The 13,506-nt window shown below is 40.0% G+C and overlaps 1 protein-coding gene across 10 annotated transcripts in view; it reads left to right on the top strand.

The window, feature by feature from the left end:
• Nucleotides 1-12,772, top strand: part of ANO4 (anoctamin 4) — a 141,547-nt gene extending 128,775 nt beyond the window's left edge. For 9 of the 10 annotated variants that reach the window (XM_083462852.1, XM_083462851.1, XM_083462847.1 and 6 more), the window contains 8 exons: nt 223-320; nt 1,902-2,044; nt 3,072-3,224; nt 4,350-4,497; nt 6,875-6,994; nt 8,521-8,626; nt 10,834-11,034; nt 12,138-12,772. In XM_083462852.1, coding sequence (XP_083318978.1) covers nt 223-320; nt 1,902-2,044; nt 3,072-3,224; nt 4,350-4,497; nt 6,875-6,994; nt 8,521-8,626; nt 10,834-11,025 — 960 coding nt within the window. In that variant the 3' untranslated portion in view covers nt 11,026-11,034; nt 12,138-12,772. The remainder of the gene's footprint in view (nt 1-222; nt 321-1,901; nt 2,045-3,071; nt 3,225-4,349; nt 4,498-6,874; nt 6,995-8,520; nt 8,627-10,833; nt 11,035-12,137) is intronic. The other variant, XM_083462849.1, reaches the window with a different exon arrangement.
• Nucleotides 12,773-13,506: the final 734 nt, after the last annotated feature.

Below are 13,506 nucleotides of genomic sequence, written 5' to 3'. Positions count from 1 at the left end.
TGGGCCAAATGACAAGGCCTGCTGCGCCTAATTAGGCCTGCGGATTGGAGGTTCCCCGCGGCTGCTATAGGAATTACTTCTGAGTAACCATGTATAGGATTACATTGTCACTGAACCCTGAACTTGCAACGTGTTTTGTAATATAAATTTAATATGCAAGCTATTTTGACTCTTTGACAGCCCATTATTTGCTCCTTTGCCCCCTCCCTCCTCCCCCTACAGTGCCACCCTAGTGGATGCCTTATAGATCTCTGTATGCAAATGGGTATTATAATGGTGCTAAAGCAGACTTGGAACAACTTCATGGAACTAGGCTACCCGTAAGTAACTGTGGGATTTTATTTTATTTTTAAAAATCCTTGTTTTTAACTGACGGTGTGCTAAACCATGATTGGTAAGTGTCTTTTATGTGATGCACCTTGTTCATTCGTGTATTTGTCTGATAGCCATTCTACTTTGGATAATGTAGCAGGACTATTCTGTGAAAGATTTGACCTTACAAAAGGAGTATCTGAAAGAGAAGCTTGATAGATAGGTGGCTAGATAGGTTTGCCTTGTTATCTATGGTTTTGCAAACAGATTATTTATATAGTACTACAAAATTCATTCTCCCCACCCCCCTTCAAAAACAGAGATAGGAGGAAAAGTGCTCTGAGAAGAGCAGATAGAACTCATTCACCTGTGTTTTATACAATAAAGTGAAATACGTTGTAATTAATTGATTAAAACATACACATGTTGAAACATAATGGTATAAATATCAAACATCAAAATGACAAATAATTTAATAGCTTAAAACTCCTTATATAGAAAATGGATTGAAATATTTTACATCACTAAATCAATACTGCTGATTTTAGAAGTGGTAGGACCTAGTAGTGCTTCAGTTAAAATCCTGTTGAAATAGGTAAGCTGATTTATACATCTATGTTTTAGAAACCATGCTTTTGGCTTGGAGACTGACAGCCCAGTCTTAGCCCTGTATACTTAAGAAGGATGTCTCACTAATTTCAGTGGGATTTATTTCCAAGTAAGGGCAGCTGTGTATGTTGCACAGAGTAACTTATAAATCTTTTATGGCTTCCTGTATAATGTCCTGAGTTGTACCTATTGCATCAGCACTTGGTTCACTTGTTAGCAGACAACATGTACTGTAGTTATTAGCTTCCCCACTTATCTCTGCTTCCTAGCATACTGAACATTCAGTCCTCACAAATACACCCTTTTTAAAGGAACTCCACACATCTGAACACGCTTCCTCTTCTGATTAGTTCAAACAATTAGCTCTGTCCTTTGCAATGGGAGTTACACAAACCAATCAATCAGACTAAAATGTGTATGCATTCTCTTTTTTCCTTTTATATTATCTGGAGGTAACAACATTGGTTTGTGGTCAACAAAGGCTATTAATCTACACAATCAGCTGTGCATCACAAAAATATGTCTATGTCATGAATTGCTTGGTGTGTTAATTTGTAAAATTTCCTAAGAGTTCTAACTAACTTTGCTGTTCAATCTCTTTTAATACAATAAACAGAAACAAAGGACAAAATTGCATTTGGACTCGTCTGACTCGAACCCCACTTATTTTTGTTAATGGATATTGTAGAACCTGAAGGTTGTCACATAACAGACTTTGTGCCTGATATTTATGAGTTACTCATGGCACCTGAATGTCTCTTCCAGCATTTTTCATCCTCTTATTATATAACCTTATTGATCCAAATAGTGTGCAGATACCCCAAACAGCAGGATGTCTGATATATGGACTAACAGGAGTAGGGTGGACGCACTAAGTGTCCTGTTCTGCAAACACAAGTAGGGCATGGTGGAGGAGAGGCAGATGACAATGTTGAAATCAGTTGGTTAGAAAAAATGGCATTTCCCCCCTACATATGCAGGTTAATTCAGAACTGGTGGACCAGAAGAAGATTGCGACAGGAGCACGGTTCACTGCGAAAAGCAAGCTTCCCACAGTGGGAGAAGGACTACAACCTTCAGCCTATGAATGCCTATGGACTCTTCGATGAATATCTAGAAATGAGTATGAAGAACTCTATGTGTAAATTGCTCCATCACAGTCATTTATACAGTGGTACCTCGGTTTATGAACTTAATCTATTCTGTTTCCCTAATGAGGCCTCCTGCCGCCGGTGCCCTTCCACCATTTGGATTCCGTTCTTAGACCGAGGTAAAGTTCGCAAACTGGGACACTACTTCCAGTTTTGTGGAGTTCTTATACAGAATAGTTCGTAAACAGGACTGTTCTTAAACCGAGGTACCACTGTATATCATGCTTCATTCCACTACTTCCAAACAACAAGAATGTATTATTTTAGTATAACAATCTGGAGCATTACTGCATTTAGTCTATAAAATTATTATTGCCTTAGACTAGGACAAATATAGCTTAGGACAGCCTTTCCCAACCAGGTGCCCTCTATATGTTGTGGACTACAGTTCCCCTCATACCTGACCATTGCCCATGCTGACTGGGACTGGTGGGAGTTGTAGTCCAAAATATATGGAGAGCATTGAGTTGCAGTCTATTACTTTAGGACAATCGTCCAATTCTGGGAATGGTGATTTATTCACTTCCATATGGAGTCAACAATACGGTATGAGGTGCTGCAGTGGAGTAAAACAATTCTTGTTTTAATTATCTCCCACACTCAAGGCCTTGCAATGTGTTTTGGATCTAGCTTGAAAGTTTGAGTCGTAAGTTGGAGTGCAGCTGGCAGGGGTATTTAAACACTTAAATCAACTACTTGAAACAGTAGGCATGACACTGGAGATGTTCTGGTTAGCATCCCCTGTGCTTCACCTTACTCAATGAACTCATGGGTTAAAAACAAGTAAATTTACCATACAGTAAAGCATAGTGGGATCCCAGGTCTTCCATTTGTCTCTCAGGTTCATTAAAGCTCAAGAACAAATATGCCAAAATTTTTGATAACAAGGGACACGTTAAGATGGATCAATGGTGCAGATATGCTCAAAGTCAGCACTCTAATTTTGGGTTGTTTTCCAGTGTATGGCTGAGTGTGTCCCTCATTCTCACCCTTTCACAGTTCTTCAGTTTGGATTCACAACCATCTTTGTGGCAGCTTTTCCACTTGCTCCACTTCTGGCCTTACTTAACAATATTATTGAAATCCGGCTTGATGCATACAAATTTGTTACACAGTGGAGGCGGCCATTAGCTTCAAGAGCCAAAGATATAGGTAAGCTGTTTACTATTATGAATTTCAAGTGTCTGCTCAATGCCACAATCTGCTCATACATTCAGTTGTTCTCTAGGTTGGACTGCTGTAATGCTCCCTCTGTGGGGCTGCCCCTAAGGTTGCCCCAGAATCTACATCTAGTGCAAAATGTTGAGACTTGACTGCTCTTTAAGGTAGACTATCACCATCATGTTACACTACTGCTGAAAGAGCTTTTTTTGGGGGGGGGGGAGATTGCCCACAGTTGCTGAGCTTTTTTTGGGGGGGGGGATTGCCCAGACTTGTTTAACTTTGGGGGGGAGTTGCTGAAAATAGCTCACCCGCAGGACCAAAACAGCCAATCACATGCACAGTGACGAACCAACCAATCGTTAGCAAGCGACAATCGCCCACCCTAATACTACAGCAGCAAATAGCCAGTGGACCTTGCCAAACCCACCAATCACCAACAAAAACATAGCTGACAATCTCCTGCTCGCGGCAGCCACCAATCGCCTGTCCCACCTCTCCACTATCCATGTATAAGATGCCCACCAAGCATAATTTTAAAATAAAAGAACCTCATATTATATATGGAACAATACCGTAACTACCATGCTAAGTTCATGATACTGGTGTTACAAAGCCCTATACAAAATGGCCATTTTGTGTTTTGCCACACACCATTTTGCTATGGGCTGCCCATTACACTCTCTCAAAATTCAAAATGTTTCCTATAGTCCAAAAGGGCTGGCGACCCCTGGTGTTGATAATACTGAGTTAGATGGATCAGTGATCTGATTTGGTATAAATCAGTTTCCTATGTGCCTATTAAGTAGTAAATATTTTTATTTATTTTATTTCTTTGGAGAGTTTTATGATTAAGTGGCCTATACACATCGTTAAAGTTTTTTTAAAAAAGCTTTCAGTGGGTATTTAAAACAATATAGCAAGATCGCCAGCTTAATGTCAATAGGCAGAGAGTTTCAAAGCATAGCTGCCGCCACACTAAAAGACAGGTGCCTTGCAAATTTAGAACCAATGTTATATGGCATTTGTACTAATAAGTTGCAACTGTATTTGCGTTTGAAATGCTACTTCTTCTGCTGCTCCAGGAATTAACACAGCATTTTCTTTATTACACAGGAATCTGGTATGGAATTCTGGAAGGAATAGGAATTCTTTCAGTTATCACAAATGCATTTGTTATTGCTGTAACTTCAGATTTTATCCCTCGGCTTGTTTACGCTTACAAATATGGACCATGCGCAGGTCAAGGGGAGGCTGGACAAAAGTAAGCTTTAAGTATAGAAACATGAAGTAAAGTCATCCCAGGCCCAATCTACATGTGCATTTTTTTGTAATGCTGTTGCTTCTTGCTTGCTCAGGAGCCACACAGTACATGCCTCCAACATGTAATAATAGCACCACTTCAGCTTCTTGATTCCATGACTTCTCAGGCTATTTTTTTAAATGATTTTTGTAACCACCTTTCTACTTATTGCATTACTCTTTTGCTGTGGATTTCCAGTCAAACCCACTGTGTGCTGCTTTTGTTATAAGTGGGAGAGACTTTGATCCTACAGAACTTGCTTAGCGTCCTTCTTCATCATCTTCTCTCTCTATCCCATCAGCTGGATGGGAGTGGATCTATGGAAAGGAAATTTTATCCTCCAACACAACTGGATGGCTTTTTTTTAATGCTGCTTTTTAGTAGGCACCTGTGCTTAACTTAAGTGGCCTTTCCCATGCAACTTTTATTCATGGGGAGGGGAAATGCAGTTGTGGTGTAACTACATCCTCATCCTTATCTGAGGGGTGTGTGCGTGTTTGCAGTTTCTTATTCACCCTTGTGCAAAGTAATTCAGAGGGTGATCTCTCTATTAACTTGGATTAACACATGCATGTACCTGAGTTGTTGTTTTTAAGAATGAACTTTCAAGCACCACACAGTTACAACTAACTGCAGTGATGGTTGCCATAGAGTTTTGTGATAAAGATCCTCCCACGTATTTATTGCCCTTTGCAGTGGCATGTAGCACAGAATGCATTATAAGCAAATGAGATTCAGCAGTGTGTTCCATATAGTGTGTCTCTTGAGTGGCAATTGCATTGGTGAAAAATGTCAGTACCGCGATGCCTCAAAAACATAAGGGATTTCAGTATGGATTGCGCCCAGATCTCCATAACTTAGCGCCTTCCACGAGCATCTCTTGAAAGTTCATCCAGCCTTTTGTACTCCTGTTTGGCTTCAAAGAACATAAGGAATGAGATTTAAAAAATGTCTTTTTGCCTAATATGGCAATAAATAGGGAAAAACCACAGCAATACAAAGTTTTGTACCAATGCTATTATAAGTTCTGCAAAGTACAAAAATCTTGGTAGTGTGTAATGCTCTCAATGCAGATTTTCTACATAACTGGTGGTCCTGCTAAATTATCCATCAATTTTGGAAGACGATAGCGGAAGGAAGCCAAAGAGTAATGGGAGACAAAATCAGCCAATTACCAAAGGATTTGTTGTTTGATATTTTGTGGGAAACAATAAATATAACAATAAGGTATTACTCCCAGAAGCTCTCTTTGAGGAATGGAAAGAGAGTCTCCTGCCATTTCCTGTAGTTTTTCCAGAACGTATGTTTAGGGTCTACTGCTTCAATTTTTAGACATACCGTGATAATTTTAATGCAGACTGAGGTGACTGAAGCTTCTACAGTGTGGTGTATAATAAGAGAGAAAGACATAGTACTGATGCTGTTGCTATTTTTCTATTTCAAAAGTTTACCCTTCATTTCATTGGCATTCATGTGCTGGGAACTGTATTCCTGCTGGATGCTTTAACACCTTAACCTAGTGAGCTAAGCCATGTTTCACAAAGGGTAACTTCCATTAAGCATTCAGATGTATTAATTTTTCATTTTTTCAGGCACAGGAATGAATTTGTTGATGTTATATTTTTGCTATATTTTGGGCGTCATTGTAGTTTTGTCATAGTGGCAGAAAATGAACAGTTCAAGTTACAGCTTGTGATTGACGGCGCTACTAACTCATTAGCTTGTCAAGGATTTGGCACTTTGGTACATGTTGGAGAGGAAACAAATGCTCTGTTTCCATAATGAGTTGGGTCTGATTTCTAAGTTGTCTGGCTTCCTAAAGTTGTGTATCGCTGCAGGGCATTTGGAGGTTTGCTTTTTCCTGTCTCCTTTCTTTTGCCAGCACAACAAAATGGAGAGAGAGAAATTTAGAAATGTACTGTGTAAGGGTTTTCAGCCTGTTCTGTTCATGCCAGCTTGCCTTTAAAGTGGGAATATGCAGGTCTTCTCGGAGCTGACTCAGGACCAAGATAGGACAAAGTATAATTTACTGTGGCATTCTTTTGCCGAAAGAAATATAAAATATAAATATTTCAGTACTTCAGTAGAGTTTTTATTCCCCAAAGTCGGTGGTTGCGCTTTGCTTGCAAAACCATTATAAGTGTTAGTAATACTGATCCATAAGCGATCATCAGTCACACTTGGCTGGAATGTTGATTTTATTAACTCTTGTTTCTAAGATGTTTGGCTCACAGATGGAAGTGTTCCTTGCCCCTGCCCCCATCAACATGTCATGTTTTGAAACAAGCCTAAAGTTAAAAGACTGAATGTACTAAATGGAAAAATTCTTGTTTCCCAGGTGTATGGTTGGCTACGTTAATGCAAGTTTATCAGTTTTTCTAGTGTACGATTTTGAACATCGTTCAGAACCATCATCAAATGGAAGTGAGTTCTCCGGCACGCCGTTAAAATATTGCAGGTAAAGAAATATATGCAGAACTACTGCCATGTGAATAATAATCTCTATTCTGTTGGTATTATTAGTATCAGTATAGCTAGTGGGACGCGGGTGGCGCTGTGGGTTAAACCACAGAGCCTAGGACTTGCCGATCAGAAGGTCGGCAGTTCAAATCCCCGCAACGGGGTGAGCTCCTGCTGCTTGGTCCCTGCTCCTGCCAACCTAGCAGTATGAAAGCACCTCAAAGTGCAAGTAGATAAATAGGTACTGCTCTGGCGGGAAGGTAAACGGCGTTTCCGTGCGCTGCTCTGGTTCACCAGAAGCGGCTTAGTCATGCTGGCCACATGACCTGGAAGCTGTACGCCAGCTCCCTCGGCCAATAAAGCGAGATGAGCGCTGCAACCCCAGAGTCGGCCACGACTGGACCTAATGGTCAGGGGTCCATTTACCTTTACCTATAGCTAGGGAATCGTAGGAGCTCCTGCCCTCCACTTCACTTTCCCTCCAGGTAAGCAGCAGGAACCTACTGACCAGGGGGTCAGGCAAGTGCTACCACCCCACTGCACCATTCACAGCTGCCCAGGAGCTTGAGCTATGAATCAGGAAGTCTGCAGTTAAATTCTTCTTCCATGAATTCCTGAGTTGGCTATAGACCTGTCCCACCACTGTATTCTCCATTTTCTGGCTTTAAATTTTGAAGGCAGGGAAGATAATTGTAACCCCTATAATTTCTCAGCCTGCGAAAATACAGCACAGCACTAGCAGCAACGGTCTCTTCCGACATTAAACCCAGGAAACAATGGAGGAGGTGAGGAAACAGAACCTGGGTGGTGGGGGAGGAAGGAATTGAAAGAGCAGAAAGTGGCCATTTATCCTGCTCAGTTATTATATGCAAAGTTGAAAGATTCTATGAGATTTTTTTATCTTACTTATTTTTGTTGTTGATTTTTTGCACATCAATAGTTGTCTAGACAAAGATATTGGAAAACGGGGTTGTTTGTGTCCATGTAGATTAAACATAGTTTATTTTGCACTGTTGCTAAGTTTCCTTACTCAGGAATGTAGGAGGAGGACATGGGTTCAACAGACACTGCAACCTGACAAATCTATGGTGATAGACAGCAGTACTCAGAACAGGATCCTGGGTCCAGAAGCAGTTCTGCTTCCAGATCCCCACTGTCTATCTGCTTCTTTTCTCTCCCTCAATTGGTGATATAACCAGAGCACTGTGTGCTCAGGAAGGCAGAGGTGGAGTGAAAAAGACAACTGTAGCCCTAGAGGAGCCTCACGCATAGGTTGAACTCCTTCAGATTTGCAGGGTTGGCACTTCTTTGCCTGTCTATTGAAGTCTTATTTCTTATATAAGAAAATAAGAAGAACCTGGCTGGATGAAGCTAAAGGCCCAGCTAGTCCACCATTTTGTTTTCACGTTGCCTGCTCAGATGCCGATGCCAAGAGACCTAGGGCAGAATGCTCTTGCATTTATGGCCTGGCATTCATTGCACTGAGATGGGCAAGGCTAACTTCCTGTTTTGTTTTGTTCTTAGGTACAGAGACTATCGTGACCCCCCTCATGCTCCAGTGCCCTACGGCTATACGCTACAGTTTTGGCATGTCTTAGCTGCACGGTTGGCTTTTATTATTGTATTCGAGGTAAGTTTTAGGACTAAAACAAATTTTGCAGACTTCCAAACTTTATGTTGGGTTTTGAAATCAATTATCATCCTATAGATGAGGAAAAAAGAATGATCTCCTAGTTGATTCTGTGCAACAGATCTCAGCACAGCATAGGATTTATTCCACATAGCATGCTGGTCAGTTTCAGGATCAAATCCCAATTTTTGAATTTGTGAGGTAACCTAAATGTTGCATTTTTTAAAAACACCCTTTCCTTACTATCAGAAAAGGGAAGGAAAATCAAACAGCAATTATCCTCTTTTTCTTAGTATTCTGGATATTCAGTTTAGAATTAGTATTATGTGCTAAGGCAGAAACTTGTTAAAATGTTTGTAGTCAGTGTATTGTATAATTTTTGGTAAAAGAATAATTAGTAATTACTGTCATTTTGCATTTAATCAAATATTGTACTTCCATTTCCCCATATTGTTAGTATGCTGTTTATGACTAGTTTTGTCAAATAAGCTGTTGCAACATAATTATTTTTATTGTGAATGAAATGAAAACTCCAGCAATCCAAAATGTGGGAGCATGACTGAATAATTAAAAATTAAAGACTATTTAAACCAGCAAAGTCCACCGTGCTGTGAATATTTTCAGATAAATTCAGTTATAAATAAATATTAAGAGGCAATCCTAGTTTAAAGAGAATTAACATAATTTGAAAAACTACTGATAAATCATAAGGATCATTAACTGTCAAAGATTTGGAAATTGCTTCTTAAATAGAATACTTAATCAGAACAAGTAAAAGAATTCATGATAAAGTGGGGGTGAGACATAAGACTGTGGGGAGACATGCAAGTTTGCTTTGAACATAAATATAAGAGAAAACTGATATGGAACAGACGGTATGTAACAGCAAAGATTATCCAAATACAGTGGTACCTCGGGTTAAGTACTTAATTCGTTCTGGAGGTCCGTTCTTAACCTGAAACTGTTCTTAACCTGAAGACCACTTTAGCTAATGGGGCCTCCTGCTGCTGCTGCACCGCCAGAGCATGATTTCTGTTCTCATCCTGAAGCAAAGTGCATAACCTGAAGCACAATTTCTGGGTTAGCAGAGTCTGTAACCTGAAGCGTATGTAACCCGAGGTACCACTGTAGATGCTTGAAATGCTGGCGGTGGGAGGGGAATTGGGAATTATGGTTGCATTTGGTGAGAATGTCTTTTTGAAGAGATACTATAAAAACAACCTTAAATAGTAAAAATTGTGGGATATTTTTATTTATTTTACTTATTATATAAAATTATACTGCTTGATTGTAGGAAAACCCCCTCAAAGTGGACATGAGACACCATTAGCCCCAGAAATCTTCCAGCTTGCCTCCATTAAGAGGCAGTTCTGCTATGCCTCAGGCACAGTGGTCACCAGGTTAATTTTTCTAGAAAAAAAAGGTCCTGGAACTCACCATGGACGCCTCCCTTGTTCTCTTATAATGGCAATGGTGCCCACCTGAGAGGTGCCGGAACTGAGTTCTTGCTGGAAAAAGCCCTGGTTGGTCACCAATGTGTAGCCCTGGATTTGAAGAGGGTCAGCAGCTCTGCCACTGTGGCCCAGGAGGCAACCAGGGTCCTTACAGCCTGTTTGCTCATCCCCCATCTTGTTTTTCCTCCGTTGCCAAAGGTCTGGCTTACCATGACATCTGAACCTGAGCTCATGGTTAAACTTTCTGCTTACTTCTTGCAGAGTGGTTCCAATAATTCCTTTGGCAGTGTCCCAGAGCTCTTCCACCTGCTTCCCAAAGTCAGGTGCCTCCATTACTCAGCTTTGGTAAGGGAGTGAGAGGGCTCTGGTAGCGTCCCAGATCCCTCATGCCTCCTTCCCAAAGCCCAGCACTTCACCTTACCTTACCCTCCTTTTTTGGGAAGGTGGCACGAGGGCTGTGGGACATTGTCAGAGCCCTCTAACTCCCTTACCAAAGCCTGGTAAGTGAGGAATACTTGCTGGGTGCACTGGTGGGGGGAAATATAAATAAACTGAGAGCAAAGAACTGTGGCTCCCCATTTCTTTATTTCTCCCAGCCCATGTAAGGTTGCGATCACAAGTTGCAAGCTTACGATACTGTATGAAAGAGAAACAGTACAGGTTTTATTTTTAATCGGTATTAATCATTCTTATGCTCAACAGAGTTGTTGGAAGTGAAAATGCTTAATTTACATGTTTGTTTGTTTTCTACAGCACCTGGTGTTTTGTATAAAACACTTGATTTCCTATTTAATCCCAGATCTTCCTAAAGATCTGAGGGATCGTATGAGAAGGGAAAAGTATCTGATCCAGGAAATGATGTATGAAGCAGAACTGGAGCGTCTACAAAAGGAACGGAAGGAAAGGAAGAAAAATGGGAAATCTTATCACAACGAGTGGCCATAACTAAGCTGGGTGAGCATTTCTAAATGATACATCAGTTCAACAGTGTGGAACAAATTTCCCTGATTAATTTGAGAAACTCTCTAACCTTTAATACAATCAAGAGTTTAGATAACTGTTTTGTGGGCAAAGGGGCTTGAACATAACAAGTCTGAAAATATAGCTAGCCTATCCTATTACTAGGGGTGGATAACCTCTGGCTCGCAGTGTGTTACCAGTCAGGCACTGGGTTTAAAAATTGTGTTGCATATTTTTTACCATTCTAGTAACAATGCTCAACATAACCATGCCAAGCCTAATAGTTTAACTATAGGAGGCAAGGTGAGAAATAAGAGAGTTAAAGCCTACCATTATAGCTCAGGTAACCAACAATACAAATCGTGTTGCATTATGTTATGCAAGGTCCATCCTGTGGTACTTCTAGCATCAGTTTACCCCTTTTGTATGGTTTCCTGGTGATTAAAAACTCTTAGCGTGGTATGTAGGTTTTGTTCAATAAAACACAGGAATAGATTGTAAGGTAAGTTTTCTGAAAACATCTTTGCATTGGCTTAATAAAATGCAATTTATTTTTGTTTGTTCTTTTTATTATTATGTACTTTTGTGTTCTGAACCACCCTGCGACCTAGGGATGAAGAAGGGTGGTATATAAATTGAAGAAATAAAATAATTTGTTCTATTGGCCCAACAAAAATTAACTTTTACTGTATTATTGTGTGTTTTAAGTAATTTCGTTGTCCCCGAAGGGGGCAATGACAATAAAGATATTATTATTATTAAGCTTACATAAATCTCAGTCTGAAGGATCAGCATAATGTGTTGCTGCCACTGTTCACAGTGAGACATATTGTTTGATAACGAGTCCTCTTTCTAAGCAACAAGTTTCCCCTTTTGTCCTTCATCAGATTAAAATATATGCAATCCAATTACAGTTCCCCAAAGACAAAAATTGTGGCCTTGAATCCAGTTAGAGATTCACATTTGCTTAATCTCACAATTTGTGTGTACGTAATGCAATATCCTTGCTATTTGGTTGAATACATGAATTGTGTCTCCTCTTTTCCTGACCGGATACTATTTTTTGTTGCCGCTGCTGCTGCTGCTTACATTTGCAGGTAGGATACCTATATTCCATTTGCTTACTACAGTTCCAAGAGAACACTACCTTCAAGAGAATGAACAAAAGATGCAACCTCAATGCATGCCACAATCTGACATAGCAAACAGGACAGAACATGTCAAGGAGTTTTACTGTGAAATCATCTTGCAGTCTGCATATGATTGCTACTCATATGCCATTCTAAACAAGCATGCAACTCCAGTTTTTAAAATCAAGACACTTATATACCGTGGACTATTTTTCAGCCTGTTTGCTACTCTTTTGCATTATGTTCCTTGTCACTTTTTCAACACTTCCAATAGTAAATAGACATAAAAAATCTGGGTACTTTGGCAATGGCTATTATAACATCTCCTATTAAAGTACCATGTATATCAGACACACTGATTACATATCTGGTAGCTCTTTGTTTTCATTTATTTTTGAGGGAAGATATTATATATCATACATATGTATAATATATATAAAGTATATAGAGATTGTTTATTGTAAATAGCAAAACAAAAAACAAAAAAAGCCCTATGGTTAAGAATGTCAAATTTTCACTTAAAATATACCATCAACATAAAGCCATGTTTAATGCTTCAATAATGTCATAAGCTTTAAAAATAAATTATGGATAAAATTCTTGCTTTTTGTGTCTTCAAAAATTATTTAAAAATCTAAGTTACTGGATGTTTAATATGACATGTGTCTTTTCAAATTTGATCATGTGATGGATCAGGTCACCTTTGAGACTGTTTGCTCCCATATAGGCCTGCTTGAGAATTAAGACCGTCGAAGACCTTCCTCTTGGTGCAGTTTCAAGATATTTGGTGAGTGAGCACGAGTTACAGGAGCCTTGCAGTGCTGCCACGGTTCTGGAATACTCTCTCCGTCAAAATCTTCCTGGTTTTCTCTTGCAGAGAAAATCACAGAGGGAAGTGTACAGGGGCAACCATGTAAAATGCAACCTTGCAGGTCACATGACCGTATAGCAATCTGTAAGATATAGTGCCACCAATAGGGTTTCCTCTGAGGATCTAAGTCAGGCATAGGCAAACTCGGCCCTCCAGATGTTTTGGGACTAAAACTCCCATCATCCCTAGCTAACAGGACCCGTGGTCAGGGATGATGGGAGCTGTAGTCACAAAACATCTGGAGGGCCGAGTTTGCCTATGCCTGATCTTAGTGGTTCCAACAGTCATTTATATGGGGGACTATATTTCAAGGAAACAAGCTGTGGTCACCCCGAAGTGGAGGAGTGGGAGGCTTGTTAGTAACAGTGTAGAGTCATTATTGAGCAATACTTGGCCTCTGCTCCTAAGAACCCACTGCTGCCCAGACTCAGGATTGTTCAAGAGCTGACTAGTGAGGGAGAGCTG

The sequence above is a fragment of the Podarcis liolepis genome, assembly GCF_965112155.1.
Source record: "Podarcis liolepis genome assembly, chromosome: 10".
Classification (NCBI taxonomy): Eukaryota; Metazoa; Chordata; class Lepidosauria; order Squamata; family Lacertidae; genus Podarcis; species Podarcis liolepis.
The sequence above is the reverse complement of the archived record's forward strand: the minus strand, read 5'-3'. Positions and strand labels throughout refer to the sequence as shown.